Source organism: Pseudorasbora parva, chromosome 3 (assembly GCF_024679245.1).
Source record: "Pseudorasbora parva isolate DD20220531a chromosome 3, ASM2467924v1, whole genome shotgun sequence".
NCBI lineage: Eukaryota > Metazoa > Chordata > Actinopteri > Cypriniformes > Gobionidae > Pseudorasbora > Pseudorasbora parva.
Window position 1 is genome coordinate 8,362,279 of NC_090174.1, and position 25,172 is coordinate 8,387,450.

The 25,172-nt window shown below is 40.9% G+C and overlaps 1 protein-coding gene and 14 non-coding genes across 15 annotated transcripts; 1 reads left to right on the forward strand and 14 right to left on the reverse strand.

Moving 5' to 3' along the window:
- Positions 1-4,796: 4,796 nt before the first annotated feature.
- Positions 4,797-8,603, forward strand: LOC137071728 (serine/threonine-protein kinase pim-2-like). The gene is made up of 6 exons (XM_067439922.1): positions 4,797-4,898; positions 5,449-5,749; positions 7,595-7,689; positions 7,979-8,026; positions 8,217-8,378; positions 8,472-8,603. The coding sequence occupies exons 2-6, from the start codon at positions 5,731-5,733 to the stop codon at positions 8,550-8,552; spliced, it is 405 nt and encodes a 134-aa protein (XP_067296023.1). The 5' UTR covers positions 4,797-4,898; positions 5,449-5,730; the 3' UTR covers positions 8,553-8,603.
- Positions 8,604-20,142: 11,539 nt separating this feature from the next.
- Positions 20,143-20,215, reverse strand: trnar-ucg (transfer RNA arginine (anticodon UCG)). Its single transcript has one exon. It is a non-coding gene; the product is annotated as a tRNA-Arg (tRNA).
- A 170-nt stretch (positions 20,216-20,385) lies between these two features.
- On the reverse strand, positions 20,386-20,458 carry trnar-ucg (transfer RNA arginine (anticodon UCG)). Its single transcript has one exon. It is a non-coding gene; the product is annotated as a tRNA-Arg (tRNA).
- A 614-nt stretch (positions 20,459-21,072) lies between these two features.
- Positions 21,073-21,145, reverse strand: trnar-ucg (transfer RNA arginine (anticodon UCG)). Its single transcript has one exon. It is a non-coding gene; the product is annotated as a tRNA-Arg (tRNA).
- A 412-nt stretch (positions 21,146-21,557) lies between these two features.
- trnar-ucg (transfer RNA arginine (anticodon UCG)) lies at positions 21,558-21,630 on the reverse strand. Its single transcript has one exon. It is a non-coding gene; the product is annotated as a tRNA-Arg (tRNA).
- A 655-nt stretch (positions 21,631-22,285) lies between these two features.
- Positions 22,286-22,358, reverse strand: trnar-ucg (transfer RNA arginine (anticodon UCG)). The gene has a single exon. It is a non-coding gene; the product is annotated as a tRNA-Arg (tRNA).
- A 410-nt stretch (positions 22,359-22,768) lies between these two features.
- On the reverse strand, positions 22,769-22,841 carry trnar-ucg (transfer RNA arginine (anticodon UCG)). The gene has a single exon. It is a non-coding gene; the product is annotated as a tRNA-Arg (tRNA).
- Positions 22,842-23,008: 167 nt separating this feature from the next.
- On the reverse strand, positions 23,009-23,081 carry trnaq-uug (transfer RNA glutamine (anticodon UUG)). The gene has a single exon. It is a non-coding gene; the product is annotated as a tRNA-Gln (tRNA).
- Positions 23,082-23,252: 171 nt separating this feature from the next.
- On the reverse strand, positions 23,253-23,325 carry trnar-ucg (transfer RNA arginine (anticodon UCG)). Its single transcript has one exon. It is a non-coding gene; the product is annotated as a tRNA-Arg (tRNA).
- Positions 23,326-23,496: 171 nt separating this feature from the next.
- On the reverse strand, positions 23,497-23,569 carry trnar-ucg (transfer RNA arginine (anticodon UCG)). The gene has a single exon. It is a non-coding gene; the product is annotated as a tRNA-Arg (tRNA).
- A 169-nt stretch (positions 23,570-23,738) lies between these two features.
- Positions 23,739-23,811, reverse strand: trnar-ucg (transfer RNA arginine (anticodon UCG)). Its single transcript has one exon. It is a non-coding gene; the product is annotated as a tRNA-Arg (tRNA).
- Positions 23,812-24,222: 411 nt separating this feature from the next.
- On the reverse strand, positions 24,223-24,295 carry trnar-ucg (transfer RNA arginine (anticodon UCG)). The gene has a single exon. It is a non-coding gene; the product is annotated as a tRNA-Arg (tRNA).
- A 171-nt stretch (positions 24,296-24,466) lies between these two features.
- On the reverse strand, positions 24,467-24,539 carry trnar-ucg (transfer RNA arginine (anticodon UCG)). The gene has a single exon. It is a non-coding gene; the product is annotated as a tRNA-Arg (tRNA).
- Positions 24,540-24,710: 171 nt separating this feature from the next.
- trnar-ucg (transfer RNA arginine (anticodon UCG)) lies at positions 24,711-24,783 on the reverse strand. The gene has a single exon. It is a non-coding gene; the product is annotated as a tRNA-Arg (tRNA).
- A 167-nt stretch (positions 24,784-24,950) lies between these two features.
- Positions 24,951-25,023, reverse strand: trnar-ucg (transfer RNA arginine (anticodon UCG)). The gene has a single exon. It is a non-coding gene; the product is annotated as a tRNA-Arg (tRNA).
- Positions 25,024-25,172: the final 149 nt, after the last annotated feature.

The following is a 25,172-nucleotide window of genomic DNA, read 5'->3' on the forward strand; positions in this document are numbered from 1 at the left end:
TCACAACTAAGTATCCTTTTCACAAAAAAATGGTTTAATCTAAACGTTTCATTCACAGTAACTGCCTTTTATTAAACTCTTATTATTAAACGTTTTATTTGCATCTCTTCTCGTTCAGTTTATTTGTCTATTATTTAACAAACTGAACTTAATGGCTAACCAATTAATCGTTTGCCAAATGTCTATGGACATAGTTTCTGTAGAACTTGTTTGCATGTGCTGCCATGTAACTCACCCTTCATTTGCAAAGGTCAACTGTAGAATCATTTATATGGTACAGTGAGAACATGTACTGTATGGGCAGCAAACCTAGAACAGAACCTCATGTGTTATCCTTCATCACCTTTTTATGGCACACTGAATAGATACTATTACAAACATTGCGGATATCAATTATGTAAATAAAGTAATGTAGATGTATTTTGTGATGTGGCATCTGTAGCCTGTTTTTGTGCACAGTAATTATTTTAGCAATATATTGCATTTTTTGCCATTGAATAAAATGAAAAAGTAGTCTACTGAATTGAAAGAAGAACATAGGCTTAAATCGAATGTTCTCATCACAATGATGTTGTGTTTTAAAACAATGATTATATAGAATTAAATTATGTATGAACTAAGAGTTTTGAAAATGTAGGATACACCTAGTGAAATAAGTAATACAGCAAAAAAGAAAAAGAAAAAAGAAAATCTGTAGAAACACCCTCACAGCAGCGTTTATAATTTGATGTATAGATAATATAATGCAAAGAAGCCAACACATTTAAAAGAAAAATAAATAAATGTAAAAAAAAGAATTTGCGATGCTGGTGACAGTCAACACGTCATCATAGCCTGTCAATCGAAGTAAGCGGGCTTGTGACTGAGCGGGTAAAAATGGCTTTGGGCAGGGTGGACAAAATTTGGGGTAGTTTGGGGTCAGTTCGGTGGTTATCAAACATCTACATGCGTGTACTCCATAAAATCAGTCGTCATGATATTACTACATACACATTACACACACACACACAGTGCTGGGCTGCGTTTCCAGATAACAATGGATCTTTGCACTTAAAAGTGTCTTTTTTACGAGCGATACGAACGTTCATGTTTCTTTCGTGTGTTTCACAAACACGCACTTAACACGATCGCATGGTTTTGGGAAACGCACCTGGATATTGTCATTTAAAAGTTGTTGTTGCAGCCCTCAACTGATGTTGACATGTTGTGTTTTGGGCTGAAGCTCCGCCCTCCACCAATCACGAACTCAGTAGTGTTTCGGCATCCGGGTTGCCAGATCTGCTCTAGTTACCACAGCTGCAGCTACAAACTGTTCCTGCTGATCCTGCAGCCTATCTGGCAACCTTGAGTCAGGGGGAGAGGGGATGGTAATTTGAAAGTGACTGCAGTACCAGTTTTGGCCACAATCATACTTCCTTCAAGTGCTAGCAGTTAGACTTAAAGGGATAGTTCACTTTGAAATTAAATGTTGATATGTTTTAGCTTACCTCATGGGCATCCGAGATGTAGGAGTATTTGTTTCCCCAGTAGTTTCAATTTTGATCATTTTAGGTCAAACCGTTCTTGTCTGTGCCTCACATAATGCAGGTCTATGGTCACCACCTCAAAGAGCATACACAGAGAAGTCCAAATTAAACAATCCCCCATCGTAAGCACACACTGATGGCCTAAGACACGAAACAAGTGGTTTGTGTGAGAAAACTAACAGTATTTATATCGTTTTTACCTCTTGTACTAGCCTGACAAGTCAGACCCACATCAAGATGTTTGGTCTGGAAGCTCACCATTGACAGGGCTCAATCCGAGGGTCGGATAAACAGTTGTCTTTCAAACTCCCTCTGCACGCGATAGGATAGCGCTACACCAACCAGAGCAACGAAGGTGAAACAGAGCTTGTTGATAGATTAAACATTCACCGTATCCGGTCGGCTAAACTCCGAACACATCTTCCCTTTTTAAGAATGACTTCAGTGCCGTTCTTTGTTCTTTTCTCAGAGAAAAGCTTAACTCCAAGTCTTCCAGAATCGCAGTCAAAGCTGATTCGAAAGACCGCCGCCATTCGCCAGTTTCTGTGTTTACTAGAAGCACGCAAACACAACTCGGCCATCGTCATTATGGCCCCGCCCGCAGACTCTATACACGACGTGATTGGCCCGTCCAGATTGTGAGGAATGCAGCTCAGAAGGGTATTGAGAGTTCCTAGATGACACTTGCGGGCAGATTAAATTTGCTGTCACGAATGGAACATAGCAATGCCACAACTAAAAGACGACGACGAGGACATTGACAGTATCGCATCACACACCTGCCTGACTGAAGATCCTGAGTTTTCTCCGCTGTTGAGTCGCAGCATTTTGCACTTTGTGTTTAGTTTGCCACGTATAAACTGTAGGCGACATCCAAGGCCAGAGGGACCCAATGGCACGCTGTCAATAGAGTGAGTGTGTTGTATTTTTTATTATTATTGCAACCATTATAGGTAGGTATTTCAGTACTATGCGATCCACTCCTTGCTTTCATCAGGGGGAAAATGATCACTGCAGACCCTCCACAACTTTAGTACGTTTATGGGTGTGTTGATATCCAGCTGAAGAGCAATCAACCATAACTCCAAGAGAGCACGCTCATAATTTGGGAATTTGTGAAAACTCACCACTCCCGGATGAGTTCGGGCAAGCATACGTAATTGTTTTCTTTTACGTCGGTTTAAACATCCAGGATAAGCGCAAATTAGTACCATTTCTATTAGCCGTTTCACCTATAATCTCTGTTTTGTGTAAACAATGAGAGATGTACACGCACGAGAGATCCAATTCCGCCGCTTTCCGTGCTTGCGCATACTAAAGCCAGAACGCGCGAATGTCACAACAGGAAACACGCACGCGCGCTCTCGGATCAGTCGCACGTAGTGGTGTACAAGAGGTAAAAACGATATAAATACTGTTCAATTTCTCACACAAACCGCTCGTTTCGTGTCTTAGGCCATCAGTGTGTGCTTACGATGGGGGATTGTTTAATTTGGACTTCTCTGTGTATGCTCTTTGAGGTGGTGACCATAGACCTGCATTATGTGTGGCACAGACAAGAACGGTTTGACCTAAAATGATCAAAATTGAAACTACTGGAGAAACAAATATTCCTACATCTCGGATACCCATGAGGTAAGCTAAAACATATCAAAATGTAATTTCAAAGTGAACTATCCCCATAAGCTCACAAGTGCTTAAGAGTCGCTGTCCGTTTGTCAAGTGCTGAAATGTCACCACACAATTTCAAAATGTTTAGCCTAATTATCATTTGCTACGAGGTCAAAAATCTATATAAGTGCATAGGCTTTTTATGCAGTCACAAAGCAATGACTGAATAAAGAAACAAACAAACAAAAAAACAACAAACAAAACAAAACAAAAAACCCTAAAAAAAAAAGAAGAGGAAACTAATGTTATATTACAGGTGGAGTTAAACAAACATAATTTTCAGCAGGTTTGATGGCAGTCATACCAATAAACAAAAACAAGAAATCTGTAATGATAATGCTAAAAAAAATAACTGCAAGCAGGGGCATTAAAATCAGTGAAGGAGGTCTGGAGGAAGTGGAACTTTGCAAGCCTCAAGATTACCACAGAGGTCAACAATGAATAAAACAGGTGCACTGAGGGCCCAATGACTCCCCCTTTCTAACACTAGAAGAACTGTCAATACTTGGTCTCAGATGGGATTTGTGGTGTTATTGACCTCCACGTAGGAGTAGAGCCTGAACCTGAGCCAGGTCCATCATGCTCACATGAGCAATCGGGTTCACTTCCTATTGGAAGACACCTACCATCTCCCAGTCCTCCCAACAGCCTAACCATGCTCGAGCCTCCATCTTCAATTGTCAGAGCACAACACCTCAGAGCTTTGAGAATGTCTGTTGTTGTACTCAGTTCTAAGTGCAGCTGGAGAGCGAGAAACTAGATGTCCTAAAAGACATGAGAAAATGTCTTAAAGATGCCAATGAGAGGGACATCAACAGCAGCAGTAGCTCACTGACCTCAAGAAGTCCACGCTGGCTTTAGAAGGGAGGAGACTGGCAATGGAGGAGATGAGGTTGGCAAGGCCCTTCATTTTGGTGCCAATTATCTTTCCAGATGATTCAGGTAATATTGTTTAATGTTGGTTAATCATAATGACTAATTATATGTTTTAATAACTTATTGTGCAACATGAAATATTATTTTCCATTATGTAGTTAGGACTTTATCCCATTGTGCAATTTATTTTGCAAATCCTAGGAAACAAACAACAAACTCAAATACATTTAGATTCAATGTTTTGATATCCTTGTGTTTGTTGAACCACACAGAGGCTCCATGAAATAATACAGTAGAAGTATTCTTATAGTATAAATATTCTTGTTTCAAATTTCAATAGCTATTTGTAGTACGTAAAATAAACATACAATCCCTATGAATGTCCATATACAGCAGTGCACATTTTCATTCATTAATTTATTCAGTGTCCATCTACTTTTTATTTGATTTATTCATTATTATTGATTTATTGAATTATTCAAAATTATTTTAATAAAACAAAAACAAGTAAAATGTATAAAGAAATATACATTAAAAAAAAAAACTATTGACAGGACTCGAGTAAAGTTTGGGTGCAATTCGCCGGTTGTCCTGCAGGTGACCTCATAGCACTTAGTCATGTACGATTACTCCAGAGCACTCGTAGATCTACACCTGTGGTGGGAGATGGCGCGAAGGCTCTAGAAATATAACTGACCCCGAGAGCACATGGGATGACTCATATGATGTCCTATCCATCGTTATTAGCCTACACACTGGCCTCTCCAGGACATTAGCGAGTTTTAAACCGTCCATCCTGCAGTCTGCTTGTTCTGCTGTTGAAAGGTTTGAATCAAAATCAGTTTTGACTGGGCTTCTGCGTTATGTTCTACAATATGTTTTTCACAAAAGACATTTCTGTCTGAAAATAAAACGCAACGTAAATGTAAGCACATTCTTATTTGTGTGTACCAATGAGTGACCCATTTTGGCTGTGGTGTGTGTATTGTTAAATGCCCGCTAAGGCTTATCTGTTAACTTATTTGACATAAAACGTGGTTTTCTGAGGTTTAAAGTCATTGGTTAGTTTCTTGGTTGTTGTTTTGCAGTTTCCTTGACATTTTAGTCATATTTGCCAATTCTCTTTAATGTAGCCTATTTGCCCTGTTTAAATTCGTTTACCTGTAAAATGTATTTATTTTGATTCTATTTTGTAAGGAGATGAAAATGGTGCTTATGACAGGGTTCGTACGGGTGCTTGAAATCCTTGAAAGTGCTTGAATTTTGATGTTGTGTTTTCAAGGTTTGAAAAGTGTTTGAATTTTGGATAAAGTGCTTAAAAATGCTTGAAATTGTAGCTATTTCTTTTACAACAAATACCTATCTGACTAAATAGTATCACAGGATGGTGACCCGGAAGTCCTCCCTATCGCAAAGGAACCTCTCACTGGTGACCCTGAAGTCCTCCCTACCGCAGAGGAACCTCTCACTGGTGACCCTGAAGTCCTCCCGACCGCAGAGGAACCTCTCACTGGTGACCCTGAAGTCCTCCCGACCGCAGAGGAACCTCTCACTGGTGACCCTGAAGTCCTCCCGACCGCAGAGGAACCTCTCACTGGTGACCCTGATGATAATGTTTGCTACACTGTGGCACCTCAGTTGAGCCTGCAGCAGGATAATGAGAGAAAAAGGATTGGGTGAGTTTGTTAACAAAAGTACAAAACCCTAACATAACTCAACACACACACACACACACACACACACACACACACACACACACACACACACACACACACACACACACATGTTGGTCTATGTGGTTTACAGGGACTCTCCATAGGCGTAATGGTTTTTATACTGTACAAACCGTATTTTCTATCCCCTTACACTGCCCCTGCTCCTAAACCTACCCATCACAGGAAAAATTCTGCATTTTTACTTTCTCCAAAAAACATAATTTAGTATGTTTTTAAGGCCATTTGAATTATGAGGACATTTGATATGTCCTCATAAACCACATTTATAGTGTAATACCAGTGTAATACCCATGTAGTTATACAAATTTGTGTCCTCATAAACCACATAAACAGGCTCACACACACACACACACAAACACACACACACACACACACACACACACACACACACACACACACACACACACACACACACACACACACATACACACACACACACACACACACACACATTCTTTAATAAGCTGATCAAGGGTTTATACTTTAAATTGTCTAGAAAACATGCTTTATTTAGTTGATAAATAACACAGAAATTAACTTTATTTTAAATGTGCACTATGTAGGATTTTTGCAGTAAAATATCCAAAAACCACCAGGCCAGTGTTATATATTTTGTTCAGCTGAGTTCTTACAATATCCCAAATGTTTTTTCATCTATTTGTAAATTGTGAGAAAATTGCTATTTTAACCAAGGACCCGGGACGTCTGAGGAAGTCGCCTGTCAATTGTGTCATGTCTGCATTACCCTCGGTTTCCAGTTTTATTCTGCAGAAACGCTTTACTCTTAGCAGTGTGAACAAATGTCACAGCAGCCGCTGAGCGAACGCACAGAATAACGTCATAACATCATTTTAAACACACTTAAAGTGGTGGTTGCATGCGATTTTACTTATGCTCTGCTTGAGCATAAACAGTATCTGCAAAGTTACAGCGCTGAAAGTTCAATGCAAACGGAGATATTGTCTTTTAAAGTTACTGCAGTTTATTGCCCACAAAAACGGCCGGTTTGGACTACAACAAGCTTCTTCCTGGGTTGGTGACATCATAAACCCTTGCTAGTCTCAGCAGATGTGACTTCTGCCCGTAATGGTAAGGGGCGTGGCGTTTCTGGACAACCTGTGCTTGGCACTTCAGCCAATAAAAATACACGAGACTACATTTGGCCATCTAACCAATCTAAGACCATTGCGTTTTTCAGAGGGATGGGCTTCATAGAAGCAGGAAGCAAACGAGCCGTTCAAAGGACAGTGGAGACAGCGGTGTGGAATAAAGGAAATATAAGAAAAATATGGGTTTAAAAAAAAAAGTATTAAGACATGTTATACTGACTTATGTTATACTGCCCCCCTTAAACACAACCAAGCCTAGAAAAAAAACACGGAACCACCCCTTTAAATGTATCTAATATGATAAACAGAGCTGCGTTACCTCACACTCATGACCAGAAAAGCGGCAATGGTGCCGGCGACTATATTAGGGTGACCATATTTTGATTTCCGAAAACCAGAACACTCAGCACGGCAATGAGATACTCAAATGATACTCAAAGTTTACTTAAAGATTATTTATTTAAGAATTAGTTTAGCGTTCGTAATTTCAATACATTAAAAGTATGCCCTCTCTGTATGGATAAAAAATTATATTACAAAATACTATCTATAACCAAAATGTCTATGTCCTGGGAAAACAGGACGTTTGGTCACAATAACCTATATGAGCGGGATGACATCACCATGCTATCACTGCTTGACATTTCATGTCAACATCTCATATTTCTTTTAACAGACATCAGTTGCTGCAGCTATGAAATCGGCTATCAACTGGGTAAAGGAGGCTTTGGAGCTGTTAATGTAGCAATTTGTTTGAAAGATACCCTTCAGGTATCAATTTTCATTACTTACAATATTTATCTAGATTATTATTATTCTTTTGTTATACCTGTCTCGCTCGCTCTTATATAAGCACTCAGTGTGTCTTTTATTCACTATTTAGTGTCTGCCGTTTTAAAATAGACATACATGCTCTACATGTTACAAATTTAATTTATATAACTACATGTTTGTTCAAGTTTAATGATTGAAATATGTGAACTTTGAATAAATAAATAAATAAATAAAACAAGTAAACAAATTTGAACGCAAATCCATTTTCTGTTTTTTTTTTCATCAGGTGGCGGTGAAATTTGCCTCCAAAGAGCATGCAAAATATGTCAGTGTTGTAAGTAGTCTGCGCTCTCTGTTTTTCCACTCAGTCACTGTTTTCAATTTAATATGTCTCATATTAACATTTATCACGGACTATAAATGTTTTTTCAATAGACAAACTACCCATGTCAGCAGTTTGTCCAGGACAGGTCTAAATCATATATCCATCTACTCCTCACTCCTCCACAACTGTGTGTTTCTAGGATGGTTATTCCAGATCTGTTCCGCTGGAGATCGCTCTGCATATGCTTGCAAATAAAGAGCCCAGGGTTCCTCAGATCATTCAGCTTCTGGACTGGAAAAACGAGGCTGACCGCTGCATTATGGTGCTGGAGCCTTTGAATGAGTATTTAAGGAGCTACATGGTCAACATGGATTAAGATTCATAAGTCATAATTATGTTTTCAGTGATGTATTAAGACCTTACATAATGTGCTGTTATGTTTTTATTTCCTTAGAATGAGCCATTTCTATCCACATACACCACGGGTCCCCTTACAGTAAAGTCGCCATTCTGCGCCACCATGCTTCTACAGTAGCCCTAAACGGACAAACTGCTCTACAGCGCGCTAGCTACTCTGCTGTTTCAGACACCGCAGCTTCTCTATGTGCTGAGAAAGGGAGGGTGAGCAGTGGATGGTTGCAATTTGCAACCTCACCACTAGATGCCGCTAAAATTTACACAGTGCACCATTACAACAGAACATTTATGGGTCAGTCTGGTAGCATCAGCCGAACATACAGCACACACACACACACTTTTGAAACAAAGTCTGTTTTTACTCAGGCTTGAAGCAGTCTTTAATCAGCAGTTCCTTGGTTATTGCTTTACATTGACTTTAATATGCACTTTAAGTGTAATAATTAACAGGCATTTTCAGCATCTAACAAGATTTAATTTACATTTGTATATACAGTGTGAGTAAAGTAAAGATGCATATTTTATTCAAACAAAGTTTATGACCACTAGTCCTGTAGTGTGACTTGAATTTTTAAAACCACCTATATGCAATTAATAGGATTTAGATAAATCTTGTTGAAACAGTTTTAGATAAAGTTGGTGCTTTCACTGCTTAAAATGTAATTCTGAATCTTACTAGATAGAACAAAGCAACAATGCAGGAAAGGAACATCTGAGCCTAGTGGCTTAATAAATGATTGTCTTGTTGATATTGTGAAGTTTAAGATAATAATCAGATGTCTTTCCCATCTTTCTCCACACGTTTCCCATTATGGACCAGCATACCAGCACCCCATGCTGGACCAACAAACTAGCATCCCATGCTGGACAGCAACCCAGCTTCCAATGCTGCAACAGCAAACCAGCATCAGCATTATATGATACTGTTTTTTGTAAAAAAAAAAAAAAAAAAAAAAAAAAAAGAAGAAGAAGAAAGTTGCCAAGCCAAATCTCTTTTAAGTGTATTGTATTCATACTTGGGCTGTAGATTTTACTTGTTAATTATATTATTTAGTTATGGTTAAAAAAAATAACATGTTAAAATTGTGAATGTTAACACATCAAATGCACTTGCTCCACCCCAGACCTATTTAAGCCATCTTACATTTTATACAGTTGATTGTTGAAGAATATGATGCAGGGCAACAACTCACTGTGATGAAGCCTTTATAATTCAGTTAGAATGTCCGTAAAATTAAAGATATGGGGCAAAAATGCTCCTTTAGGTGTGTTGTGGTCCATGTCAGAGCGCGATTGTTCGCGGCGGTACTATGTGTGAATACACAGCAGGCTTACTCTTGCTCTTATTCAAGGTAAATAATCAACATTATCATCCCTTGCAAGTGTTTTATTGAACTAAATACATCTGATAAAACGCATGTGCAGGTTACTTTTCTTCCGCACCGAGTTTGTGTTGCTTTCACATGAATTGTGGCACAGTTTAAGCGAAGTTGCAAAACTGAACTCAGACGACCTCCTTCAGGCTGTCTCGAATTCGGTACCCTGCTCAGCTCACCCATTTCTGCATGACTGCTTTCACATTACCAATTGTTCCCTATTTTAAATGAAACTGCCAAAAAACGCAATATCGCAAGATATATAAGCAATATCATATCACTCGAATAACGAGTGCAATATCAGTTAATGTGTGTAATCTGGGGGCATACAATACACAGCCAGCAGCCATATCACCATGTAGCCCAAGACTGGTTGTGCGCTGAAACTAAGCAGGGTTGAGCCTGGTCAATACCTGGATGGGAGACCTGGGAAAAGAAGGTACCTGCTATTAAAAATCCCATGATGTCCTTCGAAAAGACTGTCCATCATCATGGCATTCTAATAATCCCCATATAAATACTGATTGGCTGTATTAAATCCTAAAGCAATTTATAACTGTTTATTATATAATGAACCAGTATGTTCAGGCTTGTGCACAATTCAGAATTAAATTGAGAATGACTCCTGAATTCCAATTCAGTTCTTGAATTGGAATTGATGTAAAAAAAACAGGATGTAGAATTACAATTCGAATTTGTATTAAAGGAAACAGAATTGTAATTTAAGAAAAAATCAAAGAAATTCATATACAGAGTCTTGCGAAAGTATTCCGCCTACTTGAACTTTGCGACCTTTTGCCATATTTCAGGCTTCAAACATAAAGATATAAAACCATTTTTTTGTGAAGAATCAACAAGTGGGACACAATCATGAAGTGGAATGAAATTTATTGGATATTTCAAACTTTTTTAACAAATCAAAAACTGAAAAATTAGGCGTGCAAAATTATTCGGCCCCCTTAAGTTAATACTTTGTAGCGCCACCTTTTGCTGTGATTACAGCTGTAAGTCGCTTGGGGTATGTCTCTATCAGTTTTGCACATCGAGAGACTGAAATTTTTGCCCATTCCTCCTTGCAGAACAGCTCGAGCTCAGTGAGGTTGGATGGAGAGCGTTTGTGAACAGCAGTTTTCAGTTTTTTCCACAGATTCTCGATTGGATTCAGGTCTGGACTTTGACTTGGCCATTCTAACACCTGGATATGTTTGTTTTTGAACCATTCCATTGTAGATTTTGCTTTATGTTTTGGATCATTGTCTTGTTGGAAGACAAATCTGTCACGTCACAGACAAGGGAAAAGGGTGCGAGGACTCAAGTGCAGAAAATGATATATTTATTTATAACAAATAAAACAAACTCAAAACAAAACCCACGAGGGGGAAAAACACATAATAGAATAATAAAATATAAACTTAAACAAACCAACAGAATCACGGGGAGGACGGGAGACGCAGACATTACACAAGGATCCAACACAGACTGACAAACACAAGGAGATTATAAAGGGAACAAACAAGGCAGATAATGAGGGAGAACAGGTGGGGCAAATTAACCAATAATCAGATAACAAGAAGGGCGGGGTTGACAGTAGACCGGAGACATGACAAAACCCACATGTGCACACAAGACAGGACAGGCATGTGACATTACCCCCTCCTTAAGGAGCGGCTACCAGACGCTCCACTAGGGACGGGAGGGACAGACCAGGGCGGGACGGGAGGGACAGACCGGGGGGGCACGGGAGGGACAGACCAGGGGGGCACGGGAGGGACAGACCGGGGGGGCACGGGAGGGACAGACCGGGGGGGCACGGGAGGGACAGACCGGGGGGGCACGGGAGGGACAGACCGGGGGGGCACGGGAGGGACAGACCGGGGGGGCACGGGAGGGACAGACCGGGGGGGCACGGGAGGGACAGACCAGGGCGGGACAGGGGAAACAAACAAGGAAGGAACAGACAAGGGAGGGGTCAACAAGGGAAACATGGGGAAAACAAAAAGTTCAGGAGGCCATGGTGGCACACAAAGTTCGAATGGCCAGGACGGCCCGCCGAGGTCGGGAGGCCCACCGAGTTCAGGCGGCCAGGGCGGCGCGGTGAGAGCAGGACTCCTGGGTGGTGCGGTGAGAGCAGGACGCCTCAGCGAGGTGCGGTGAGAGCAGGACGCCTCAGCGGCGCACGGAGAGCAGGACGCCTCAGCGGCGCACGGAGAGCAGGACGCCTCAGCGGCGCACGGAGAGCAGGACGCCTCAGCGGCGCACGGAGAGCAGGACGCCTCAGCGGCGCACGGAGAGCAGGACGCCTCAGCGGCGCAAGGAGAGCCTCGGGGAAACTTCTCCAGTCCAGCAGTATCCACCGGCACTGGGACCACCATCCACCGGCACTGGGACAACCGGAACCAGATCCACCGGCACACGATCCACCGGCACAGGGACCACCGGACCACGATCCACCGGCACAGGGACCACCGGACCACGATCCGCCGGCACAGGGACCACCGGACCACGTTACGCCGGCACAGGGACCACCTGCACACGATCCGCCGACACAGGGACCACCGGAACACGATCCGCCGGCACAGGGACCACCGACACACGATCCACCGGCACAGGGACCACCAGAACACGATCCACCGGAACTGGGACCACCGGAGTGGTGGATGACACCCTGTGCTTTTCCCAAGCATGCAGGACTGCCACCACAAACCCTCCCATTACGGCCCTCCAGGCCATGTCTGGACTCGGGATTCCCGGACTCGGGACCCCCGGAACTGGCACCGAGGGAGAACTTCTCTGCTGAGTCCTCATTGTATGGTTGGATCCTTCTGTCACGTCACAGACAAGGGAAAAGGGTGCGAGGACTCAAGTGCAGAAAATGATATATTTATTTATAACAAATAAAACAAACTCAAAACAAAACCCACGAGGGGGAAAAACACATAATAGAATAATAAAATATAAACTTAAACAAACCAACAGAATCACGGGGAGGACGGGAGACGCAGACATTACACAAGGATCCAACACAGACTGACAAACACAAGGAGATTATAAAGGGAACAAACAAGGCAGATAATGAGGGAGAACAGGTGGGGCAAATTAACCAATAATCAGATAACAAGAAGGGCGGGGTTGACAGTAGACCGGAGACATGACAAAACCCACATGTGCACACAAGACAGGACAGGCATGTGACAAAATCTCCGTCCCAGTCTCAGGTCTTTTGCTGACTCCATCAGGTTTTCTTCCAGAATGGTCCTGTATTTGGCTCCATCCATCTTTCCATCAATTTTAACCATCTTCCCTGTTCCTGCTGAAGAAAAGCAGGCCCAAACCATGATGCTGCCACCACCGTGTTTGACAGTGGGGATGGTGTGTTGAGGGTGATGAGCTGTGTTGCTTTTACGCCAAACATAACGTTTTGCATTGTTGCCAAAAAAGTTCCATTTTGGTTTCATCTGACCAGAGCACCTTCTTCCACATGTTTGGTGTGTCTCCCAGGTGGCTTGTGGCAAACTTTAAACAACACTTTTCTAGCCACTCTTCCATAAAGGCCAGATTTGTGCAGTATATGACTGATTGTTGTCCTGTGGACAGAGTCTCCCAGCTCAGATGTAGATCTCTGCAGTTCATCCAGAGTGATCATGGGCCTCTTGGCTGCAGCTCTGATCAGTCTTCTCCTTGTATGAGCTGAAAGTTTAGAGGGACGGCCAGGTCTTGGTAGATTTGCAGTGGTATGATACTCCTTCCATTTCAATATTATCGCTTGCACAGTGCTCCTTGGGATGTTTAAAGCTTGGGAAATCTTTTTGTATCCAAATCCGGCTTTAAACTTCTCCACAACAGTATCTCGGACCTGCCTGCTGTGTTCCTTGTTCTTCATGATGCTCTCTGCGCTTTAAACGGACCTCTGAGACTATCACGGTGCATTTATACGGAGACTTGATTACACACAGGTGGATCCTATTTATCATCATTAGTCATTTAGGTCAACATTGGATCATTCAGAGATCCTCACTGAACTTCTGGAGAGAGTTTGCTGCACTGAAAGTAAAGGGGCCGAATAATTTTGCACGCCCAGTTTTTCAGTTTTTGATTTGTTAAAAAAGTTTGAAATATCCAATAAATTTAATTCCACTTCATGATTGTGTCCCACTTGTTGATTCTTCACAAAAAAATGCAGTTTTATATCTTTATGTTTCAAGCCTGAAATGTGGCAAAAGGTCGCAAAGTTCAAGGGGGCCGAATTCTTTCGCAAGGCTCTGTAACTAAAAGTCAAATATAAAAAGGTAATTTCCATTTACTCTTTTATATATATATATATATATATATATATATATATATATATATATATATATATATATATATATATATATTAGGGGTGTAACGGTTCACAAAATTCACGGTTCGGTTCGATACGATACACTGGTGTCACGGTTCGGTTCGGTACGGTTCGGTATGTTTTAGATACAGCAAAAAGAAAAAATTGGCAGAAATTACCTTTTTTTTATTATTTTTTTATTAAAACTAACAAAGTATGATTTTTTGTTGTTGTATGATTTTACCCATCTTCTATGTAGTTACAGGAATAAGACATTAGCTCTTTACATTAGCATGTGCGGTGCGTTGCAGGAGCCCCACACCCTGTAGTGCTTTCACATATGCTGCGTTTGCAGTCCGCAACTGATCCGCTGTTGCATATCACAAACACAGCATTTATTCATTATTTTTTATTTAAAATCCAAAAGTTTTTACTGAACATGCCTCGTCAGAATTCCAATTTTCTTTGTTTACTCTTTAATAGAAGTCAGGTTACGTAGCCTACTACATTTAAACATCATTTTATTAAATTCATTTATTCATATTTATATACTTTGGATTTAGCTCACACAAGTGGCAAAACATTTAAACATAGTTTATAGCCTAAATCACAAACATTTTAAATTAGAAACTTACAATAGTCTATTCAAAAACAGCCGACTCTCGTCTTCTCTTTCGTTTTTACACCCTTTTAAAAGAAATCCTGCAGGTCAAAAAGAACTTTGCTTTTCACCTCCAAGAAAGTACGAGTGCTCTCCATTATGGCACATTTTTTTTAACCTAAATGCCAGGTAAGGTGTCGTTTTGTTGCTTTACTTGAGAAAAAAAAAAGCCATGTGTTGACTTTGAAACAAGAGTATATTTTAAATGAGATGCATCTGTGGTGAAATTACTAGATTTTCGCATCAGTACATGTTTATTTTAATGCGAACAATGTTCTACCACTTTAATGCAGCAACGCAGCGCAGCAAAAAATAGACTCGGTACGAAAACGATCCGTGCACTGCTGCAGACGCAGCGCATCTGGAACAGACTGACGGACCGCACCCGCGTGCAGTTTGAAAGCTGTCATCCCATGGGTACGGGAAAAAATACGCACCGCACACGCACTGCAGACGGAGTATGTGTGAAACGGGCGTTAGGTCTCATATCCGCGGCTATAAATGGACCACTCGCCGCGGTGATGTCTTTTGCCATTTGAATAAGTTGGAAATGTCTGTCTAAATGCTGCGTGGATAGTTTGTGGGATAGTTTGTGGCTCTTTCTCCTTTTTATCGTCTTGTTGTCGGCGTAAAGACAACAAGATCGTCTTGTTGTCGGCTTTGATTGACATGACATGAATTATTCCCGCTGCTGTACCATCAGCAAATGCGACATACCGTTGTTTTTTAATCCATCACTCTTGCCAACACCATCATAGCTTACCAAAGTTCACCCAAACACCAGGACCTGTTGGTTATTGGAGGATCTTCTATTTCTGGTTTGTTAAACGCAATTGCCATTTTGCCACGAGCATTCAGCGCGTAGCCTACTGAGTAAGCGAGCACCTGACTGAGCAGCCTAAAACATATTTGGTGTTTTTTTTCTTTCTTCCACTTCGGCGGTGTCAGGGGCATTGGCTGTTATGTCGTTTTGGTTATTGGGCTACCTTGTTGAACGCATATTATTATATTTCACACACTTTTTTATTTTCCAAATCTAATTAATTAGTCCAAGAACCGTTCGGTACATAATGCGTACCGCGTACCGAACCGAAAGCCTCGTACCGAACGGTTCAATACGAATACGCGTATCGTTACACCCCTAATATATATATATATATATATATATATATATATATATATATATATATATATATATATATATATATATATATATAATGTCACAATTCACCAGAGTGAGTGCCCGTGATCACCACCAGAGGGCACTCCACCCCGGACTGTCACTCCATCACAAACTACATTACCCATAATCCTTGGAGAGTTTTTTTTGAGTATGGGTCTACTTGACATTAATAGAACAGAAGGTCCTTGTATGGGCCGTATGGGCTCTTCTCCCGGTAGGGTGTGCGCGCGCGTCACTAGAGCGAGAGAGGAAATGCACGCCCGTAAACAGTCTCTCAGGTGCAGATCCAGTCCGTGAACACTTATGTCGCGCGCCGCGCTCCATTTTATTCCTATGGGTGACGTCGAGCGACTTCAACGCTTCAGCACAGCATTCCGGGAAGGCAGCGCTGCATTTGAACCGATTTGAACGCAGAAATGACTGGAAGCTTCACAACATCGTTTCAGTCACGTCGCAAAGTGGATTTCCACGCCACTGCTGTCACAGGACTTCACCAAATCATGCCAAAGATGTGTGTTTTTGACGGAGCGGTCCTAGCATTAAAGGTTCGGTCCTGCTTTGGAAGCAGCTGGTGAGTAAAACTGCTTCAAATGTCTCTGCTATTGGCTACCATCGCATGAGTAAACATCAGTAAACATCAGTAAACGACACAATTGCGTGCTTCGTCATTCAAATGCGCTAACGGTTACTCCATTGCTGTTCTCTGTATAACGTTACACTAGTCTGACGTGCAAAACCGTTTTGCTTGCTACCTCTAAGGTCTAATCGCATACAATAGTCCATAAACCGAATCATGTCCTCATAAACTGCGAGTAGAGACGCACAAATGTTGATAGGCCAGATGCTTCTTCTGTTCAATTTATTTCTGCCTCAGATTTGATTCTGAATCATTATCTGTATTAGCTGAGATAGCCATGGGTTTCTCCACGCTTGAGGACGTCACCGCTTTGTTCGCGATCGTCATTCTTTAGCTCCGCCCACACAATACGCCTCCAGCCGCTCGTTTTTTTCCGGAAAGACTCAGTACAGCCTTTATTTCTTTTATAAATATAATAAAACTAAAGACTTTTCGGAGATATGAAGGATGCAATACTACTCTATAGGTACACAAGATTGACATTCAAACTGAGTGTTTCACCCCCCCCCCCCCTTAATACTTTTTTGCACCACTGTATTAATAGAATGAAAAGAAACAACAAAGAAAAAAAAAGTTATGCAAATGAAATCCCTAGAGATAGATCAATGTTCTAAAGACATATATGCATATAGCATTGAATGCTCTACAAATTATTATAAGTAAATAACAAAATATATTAATTAGACTACATTTTGCATGAAAAATAGCAATGTGCCGTTATGCAGAGAGCGCTCAATCTCTATTTAAGGTAGATTTTTTTCACTTCTAAATATTTTGAAAATAAAGTGGTGGTTCCATGTTTTTTTTCTAGGCTTGGTTGTGTTTATGGGGCACAGTGTAACATGTCTTAATACTTTTTAAATGCCATATTTTTTTTATATTTGACCTTTATTCCACACCGCTGTCTCCACACTCCTTGTCATTTCCTTGTCGTACCCTGTCTTCAGTCCTGTTAATAAAGTGTAATTTATTCATTCTCCGTCTGGATCCTCCATTTCAGAAATCTTGACAAAACCATGCGAACATCATAAGAAATGGGCTATTTTCTACCCTGTTTTTTTAGCCTAGCTCTCGAAACTCTCTGTTTTTATGGCCGTGCCGCATTGACGACTTGGAAGTAAATGCACACTGCTATGATTGGACAACAGTTTTGCATATTATAATGAGCTTTGGAATTGTTTTGAAAACTTCCTATGTGGAGAAATGGCAAATGGAATGATTTGCCCACAGAGCTCGCAAAATGTCTTTATCTAACAAACAATGATTTATCTCTCATCGACCTGCAATTAATAAGAATGTTATTTTTATAGATGAAGGGGTCACGAATTGAGGAATGAACTTTCCCTTGAAGGAAAATACTGTGATACAGGACATGTCGCAGTACAGGCTGTTGTTTCACAAACTACTACCCCTTTTATAGAGATCAACATAAGGAATTGCACCTTCTCCTGCATGGCAAGTTCTTAAACTGTACCTCATCCTTATTGCATTGCTATGTATCTTTGTAGTATGTATCTTTTCCGAAGTAGGACAACAGCTAATGGGAACGCTTTAATGGTGCGTCGTTGCTAGTAGTAACTATGCAGGGAGTAATGCAGCACTAGTGAGTAGTACTACATTAACACTTCAGCTACTACTATGAACTAATATAGAAACAAGCTTAACCTTATTAGTAAATAATATCAAATTTAGGAGATAGTTCCTTGTTAAGTAATCAATAATTAATCAATAAGATTAGCGTAATTAATAACTATTAGCTTACTTACAAATTATAAAGAACATTATTTCGTGTCTGAGATGTAATCAGCCATGTTTCTGAATAAAGTCATAAAATACATAATCACTATGCAGGAACTACTAGTGATCTGGACAATTATTTACAATTGAAAAGTATGGTTTTCCACTTTAAAATAATTGTCCAGATCACTAGAAGTTCTTGAAGAATACAGACATATATGTACTTAGTAAGTAATTAGTGATACATTTTATGACGTAAATCAGGACAATCTTCAAGAAACTAGTGATCTGGACCATTATTTTAAAGTGAAAAACATAGTTACCTATTGTTCTTAGAGATGCAAATCTCCTAAAGTAATTAATTTGCCCTAAAATTATTTGAAACAATAATGTTAAATTGTTCTCTGATATCTACATAGAGGGTATGTGGCTTATTTAAGGGCAAAAATTGTCCAGATACAGTTTTACAGGTCCATTTACAACCCTATAAATGAATCCTAGGATGTAATGCTCTGTTTTTGCCTTATTTGGAAGGGTCATGAATATTAATGTTGAGCTCTGCTCTGTTTGGCTTATTTCAGCAGCTCACAGCAGTTCAGTGAAGCGGCTTGTGATTTCTGACCGTCCTGATACAACACAGACCGACTAAATGACACACTTTAAGCAAAACATCTCAAATGGAGATTGATAAAATGTAGCTTACTTGTTCACTCCGGTTTTTACCTAAACATGTCCAATCTGGCAACCATATGCGAGCTCTCTCTCTTGCCCGCGGACAATCTGAAAACACCAATAAACAAGTAAGCTGCATTTTATAAATCTCCATTTGAGATGTTCTGCTTAAAGTGTGTCATATAGCCTACATTTTAGACTTGTCTATTAGACTTGTCAACGATATTGCATATTTATATAACGTTAGTCACAGTGTAGGCTAACGTTTCGCAGTGACTGTGATGTAGCCTAATCTAAAATACAAATAGGCAAAAACATCATAGGAAACACCATACTTCTGTTCTCAGAAATATAAATATATAACTTATATTTTTACAAAATGAATAGCCTTGTCAAATGACTATCGTTTTAACTTATATGGTGGAAAAGGTGACGTTTGCTAGAAGGATCGAGTGAACGATCTAAGCAAAGTATCTGTGGTTGTATGTTGTAATACAAAATAATATTAACCTTTGTCATTAGACACACTATTTAGTTTGGTATGGTACTTGGTGTTTCCTATTGTTACTGTACTAGCATCTTGCGTCATCAGCCATAACTGTTGACATTTTTTATCTGTGGGAAGGATATGTCAAGTCCTCAGGTCTAAACAGCCTGGAACATGAAGTGTGTCCATGCGAGCTTGAACCTGATGATTCGCTCCGTTTCTGCCTGACAATGAACATGTTTGGACAGATGCAAATGTAGGGGGCGTGCATATATGATCCCCAACGCTTGGGTTTACGGTGTCTTTGACACTGTACAAGAATCCTCTCAGAAAGTGGAACTCAAAGATTGCACAACACTAAACCTCATGGAACTGGTTTTCTGTGCTTCCATAAATGACCCAGATGGGACTTGAAACCACAATCCTCAGCTCCGAAGGCTGATGCCTTATCCATTAGGCAACCCGGCCAAGAGAAAACTAGTAAAGCCATCTCTTGGAGATTGTGTCAAAGATTAATCTGAAATGCAGAGAAAATCATCTGTGTCTTTGACACTGTACAAGAATTCTCTCAGAAAGTGGAACTCAAAGATTGCACAACACTAAAGCTCATGGAATTTGTTTTCTGTGCTTTCATAAATGACCCAAATGGGACTTGAACCCACAATCCTCAGCTCCGAAGGCTGATGCCTTATCAATTAGGCCACTGGGCCATAAAAAACACCAGTAAAGACATCTCTTGGAGATTGTGTCAAAGACAAAGCTGAAATGCAGAGAAAATCATCTGTGTCATTGACACTGTACAAGAATCCTCTCAGAAAGTGGAACTCAAAGATTGCACAACACTAAGCCTCATGAAACTGATGTTCTGTGCTTCTATAAATGACCCAGATGGGACTCGAACCCACAATCCTCAGCTCCGAAGGCTGATGCCTTATCCATTAGGCCACTGGGCCATAAAAAAAACTAGTAAAGACATGTCTTGGAGATTGTGTCAGATATTAAGCTGAAATGCTGAGAAAATCATCGGCGTCTTTGACACTGTACAAAAATGATCTCAGAAAGTGGAACTCAATGATTGCACAATGCTAAACCTCATGGAAATGGTGTTCTGTGCTATTTTATGCTATCACATAAAAAAAACTAGTAAAGACATCTCCTGGAGATTGTGTCAAAGACAAAGCTGAAATGCAGAGATAATCATCTATGTCATTGACACTGTACAAAAATCATCTCAGAAAGTGGAAATCAAAGATTGCACAATGCTAAACCTCATGGAACTGGTGTTCTATGCTTCCATAAATGACCCAGATGGGACTCGAACCCACAATTCTCAACTCCGAAGACTGATGCCTTATCCATTAGGCCACTGGGCCACAAAGAAGCTAGTAAATACATCTCCTGGAGATTGTGTCAAAGACAAAGCTGAAATGAGGAGATAATCATCTGTGTCATTGACACTGTACAAAAACAGTGTCTTTGACACTGTACAAGAATCCTCTCAGAAAGTGGAACTCAAAGATTGCACAACACTAAACCTCATGGAACTGGTTTTCTGTGCTTCCATAAATGACCCAGATGGGACTTGAAACCACAATCCTCAGCTCCGAAGGCTGATGCCTTATCCATTAGGCCACTGGGCCATAAAAAACTAGTAAAGACATCTCTTGGAGATTGTGTCAGATATTAAGCTGAAATGCGGAGAAAATCATCGGCGTCTTTGACAATGCACAAGAATCCTCTCAGAAAGTGGAACTCAATGATTGCACAACACTAAACATCATGGAACTGGTGTTCTGTGCTTCCATAAATGACCCAGATGGGACTCGAACCCACAATCCTCAGCTCTGAAAGCTGATGCCTTATCCATTAGGCCACTGGGCCATAAAAAAAACCTAGTAAAGACATGTCTTGGAAATTGTGTCAGATATTAAGCTGAAATGCTGAGAAAATCATCGGCGTCTTTGACACTGTACAAAAATGATCTCAGAAAGTGGAACTCAATGATTGCACAATGCTAAACCTCATGGAAATGGTGTTCTGTGCTACCAAAAATGCCCCAAATGGGACTCGAACCCACAATCCTCAGCTCCGAAGGCTGATGCCTTATCCATTAGGCCACTGGGCCACAATAAAGCTAGTAAATACATCTCTTGGAGATTGTGTCATATATTAAGCTGAAATGCTGAGAAAATAATCTGTGTCTTTGACACTGTAAAAGAATCCTCTCAGAAAGTGGAACTCAAAAATTGCACAACACTAAACCTCATGGAACTGGTATTCTGTGCTTTCATTAATGACCCAGATGGCACTTGAACCCACAATCCTCAGCTCCGAAGGCTGATGGCTTAGCCATTAGGCCACTGGGCCATAAAAAAAACTAGTAAAGACATCTCTTGGAGATTGTGTCAGATATTAAGCTGAAATGCGGAGAAAATCATCGGCGTCTTTGACATTGTACAAAAATGATCTCAGAAAGTGGATCTCAAAGAATGCACAATGCTAAAACTCATGGAAATGGTTTTCTGTGCTTTCATTAATGACCCAGATGGCACTTGGACCCACAATCCTCAGCTCCAAAGGCTGATGCCTTAGCCATTAGGCCACGGGGCCATAAAAAAAAAACTAGTAAATACATCTCCTGGAGATTGTGTCAATGACAAAGCCGAAATGTGGAGATAATCATCTGTCATTGACACTGTACAAAAATGATCTCATAAAGTGGAACTCAAAGATTGCACAATGCTAACCCTCATGGAAAAGGTGTTCTGTGCTTCCATAAATGACCCAGATGGGACTCGAACCCACAATCCTCAGCTCCGAAGGCTGATGCCTTATCCATTAGGCCACTGGGCCACAATAAAGCTAGTAAATGCATTTCTTGGAGATTGTGTCAGAGATTAAGCTGAAATGCTGAGAAAGTAATCGGTGTCTTTGACACTGTACAAGAATCCTCTCAGAAAGTGGAACTCAAAGATTGCACAATGCTAAACCTCATGGAAATGGTGTTCTGTGCTTCCATAAATGACCCAGATGGGACTCGAACCCACAATCCTCAGCTCCGAAGTCTGATGCCTTATCCATTAGGCCACTGGTCCACATGAAAACTAGTAAATATATCTCTTGGAGATTGTGTCAGAGATTAAGCTGAAATGCTGAGAAAATCTTGAGTTTCTTTGACACTGTACAAGAATCCTCTCAGAAAGTGGAACTCAAGATTGCACAACACTAAACCTCATGGAACTGGTGTTCTGTGCTTTCATAAATGACCCAGGTGGGACTCGAACCCACAATCCTCAGCTCCGAAGGCTGATGCCTTATCCATTAGGCCACTGGGCCACAAGAAAACTAGTAAATACATCTCCTGGAGATTGTGTCAATGACAAAGCCGAAATGTGGAGATAATCATCTGTCATTGACACTGTACAAAAATGATCTCAGAAAGTGGAACTCAAAGATTGCACAATGCTAACCCTCATGGAAAAGGTGCTCTGTGCTTCCATAAATGACCCAGATGGGACTCGAACCCACAATCCTCAGCTCCAAAGGCTGATGCCTTGTCCATTAGGCCACTGGGCCACATGAAAACTAGTAAATACATCTCCTGGAGATTGTGTCAAAGACAAAGCTGAAATGCAGAGATAATCATCTGTGTCATCGACACTGTACAAAAATCATCTCACAAAAAGTGGAAATCAAAGATTGCACAATGCTAAACCTCATGGAAATGGTGTTCTGTGCTTCCATAAATGACCCAGATGGGACTCGAACCCACAATCCTCAGCTCCGAAGGCTGATGCCTTATCCATTAGGCCACTGGGCCACATGAAAACTAGTAAATACATCTCCTGGAGATTGTGTCAAAGACAAAGCTGAAATGCAGAGATAATCATCTGTGTCATCGACACTGTACAAAAATCATCTCACAAAAAGTGGAACTCAAAGATTGCACAATGCTAAACCTCATGGAAATGGTGTTCTGTGCTTCCATAAATGACCCAGATGGGACTCGAACCCACAATCCTCAGCTCCGAAGGCTGATGCCTTATCCATTAGGCCACTGGGCCACATGAAAACTAGTAAATATATCTCTTGGAGATTGTGTCAGAGATTAAGCTGAAATGCTGAGAAAATCTTCAGTTTCTTTGACACTGTACAAGAATCCTCTCAGAAAGTGGAACTCAAAGATTGCACAACACTAAACCTCATGGAACTGGTGTTCTGTGCTTTCATAAATGACCCAGATGGGACTCGAACCCACAATTCTCAGCTCCGAAGGCTGATGCCTTATCCATTAGGCCACTGGGCTACAAGAAAACTAGTAAATACATCTCCTGGAGATTGTGTCAATGACAAAGCCAAAATGTGGAGATAATCATCTGTCATTGACACTGTACAAAAATGATCTCAGAAAGTGGAACTCAAAGATTGCACAATGCTAACCCTCATGGAAAAGGTGTTCTGTGCTTCCATAAATGACCCAGATGGGACTCGAACACACAATCCTCAGCTCCAAAGGCTGATGCCTTGTCCATTAGGCCACTGGGCCACATGAAAACTAGTAAATACATCTCCTGGAGATTGTGTCAAAGACAAAGCTGAAATGCAGAGATAATCATCTGTGTCATCGACACTGTACAAAAATCATCTCACAAAAAGTGGAAATCAAAGATTGCACAATGCTAAACCTCATGGAAATGGTGTTCTGTGCTTCCATAAATGACCCAGATGGGACTCAAACCCACAATCCTCAGCTCCGAAGGCTGATGCCTTATCCATTAGGCCACTGGGCCACATGAAAACTAGTAAATACATCTCCTGGAGATTGTGTCAAAGACAAAGCTGAAATGCAGAGATAATCATCTGTGTCATCGACACTGTACAAAAATCATCTCACAAAAAGTGGAAATCAAAGATTGCACAATGCTAAACCTCATGGAAATGGTGTTCTGTTCTTCCATAAATGACCCAGATGGGACTCGAACCCACAATCCTCAGCTCCGAAGGCTGATGCCTTATCCATTAGGCCACTGGGCCACATAAAAACTAGTAAATACATCTCCTGGAGATTGTGTCAAAGACAAAGCTGAAATGCAGAGATAATCATCTGTGTCATCGACACTGTACAAAAATCATCTCACAAAAAGTGGAACTCAAAGATTGCACAATGCTAAACCTCATGGAAATGGTGTTCTGTGCTTCCATAAATGACCCAGATGGGACTCGAACCCACAATCCTCAGCTCCGAAGGCTGATGCCTTTTCCATTAGGCCTCTGGGCCACGAGAAAGCTAGTAAATACATCTCCTGGAGATTGTGTCAATGACAAAGCCGAAATGTGGAGATAATCATCTGTCATTGACACTGTACAAAAATGATCTCAGAAAGTGGAACTCAAAGATTGCACAATGCTAACCCTCATAGAAAAGGTGTTCTGTGCTTCCATAAATGACCCAGATGGGACTCGAACCCACAATCCTCAGCTCCGAAGGCTGATGCCTTATCCATTAGGCCACTGGGCCACAATAAAGCTAGTAAATGCATTTCTTGGAGATTGTGTCAAAGATTAAGCTGAAATGCTGAGAAAGTCATCGGTGTCTTTGACACTGTACAAGAATCCTCTCAGAAAGTGGAACTCAAAGATTGCACAATGCTAAACCTCATGGAAATT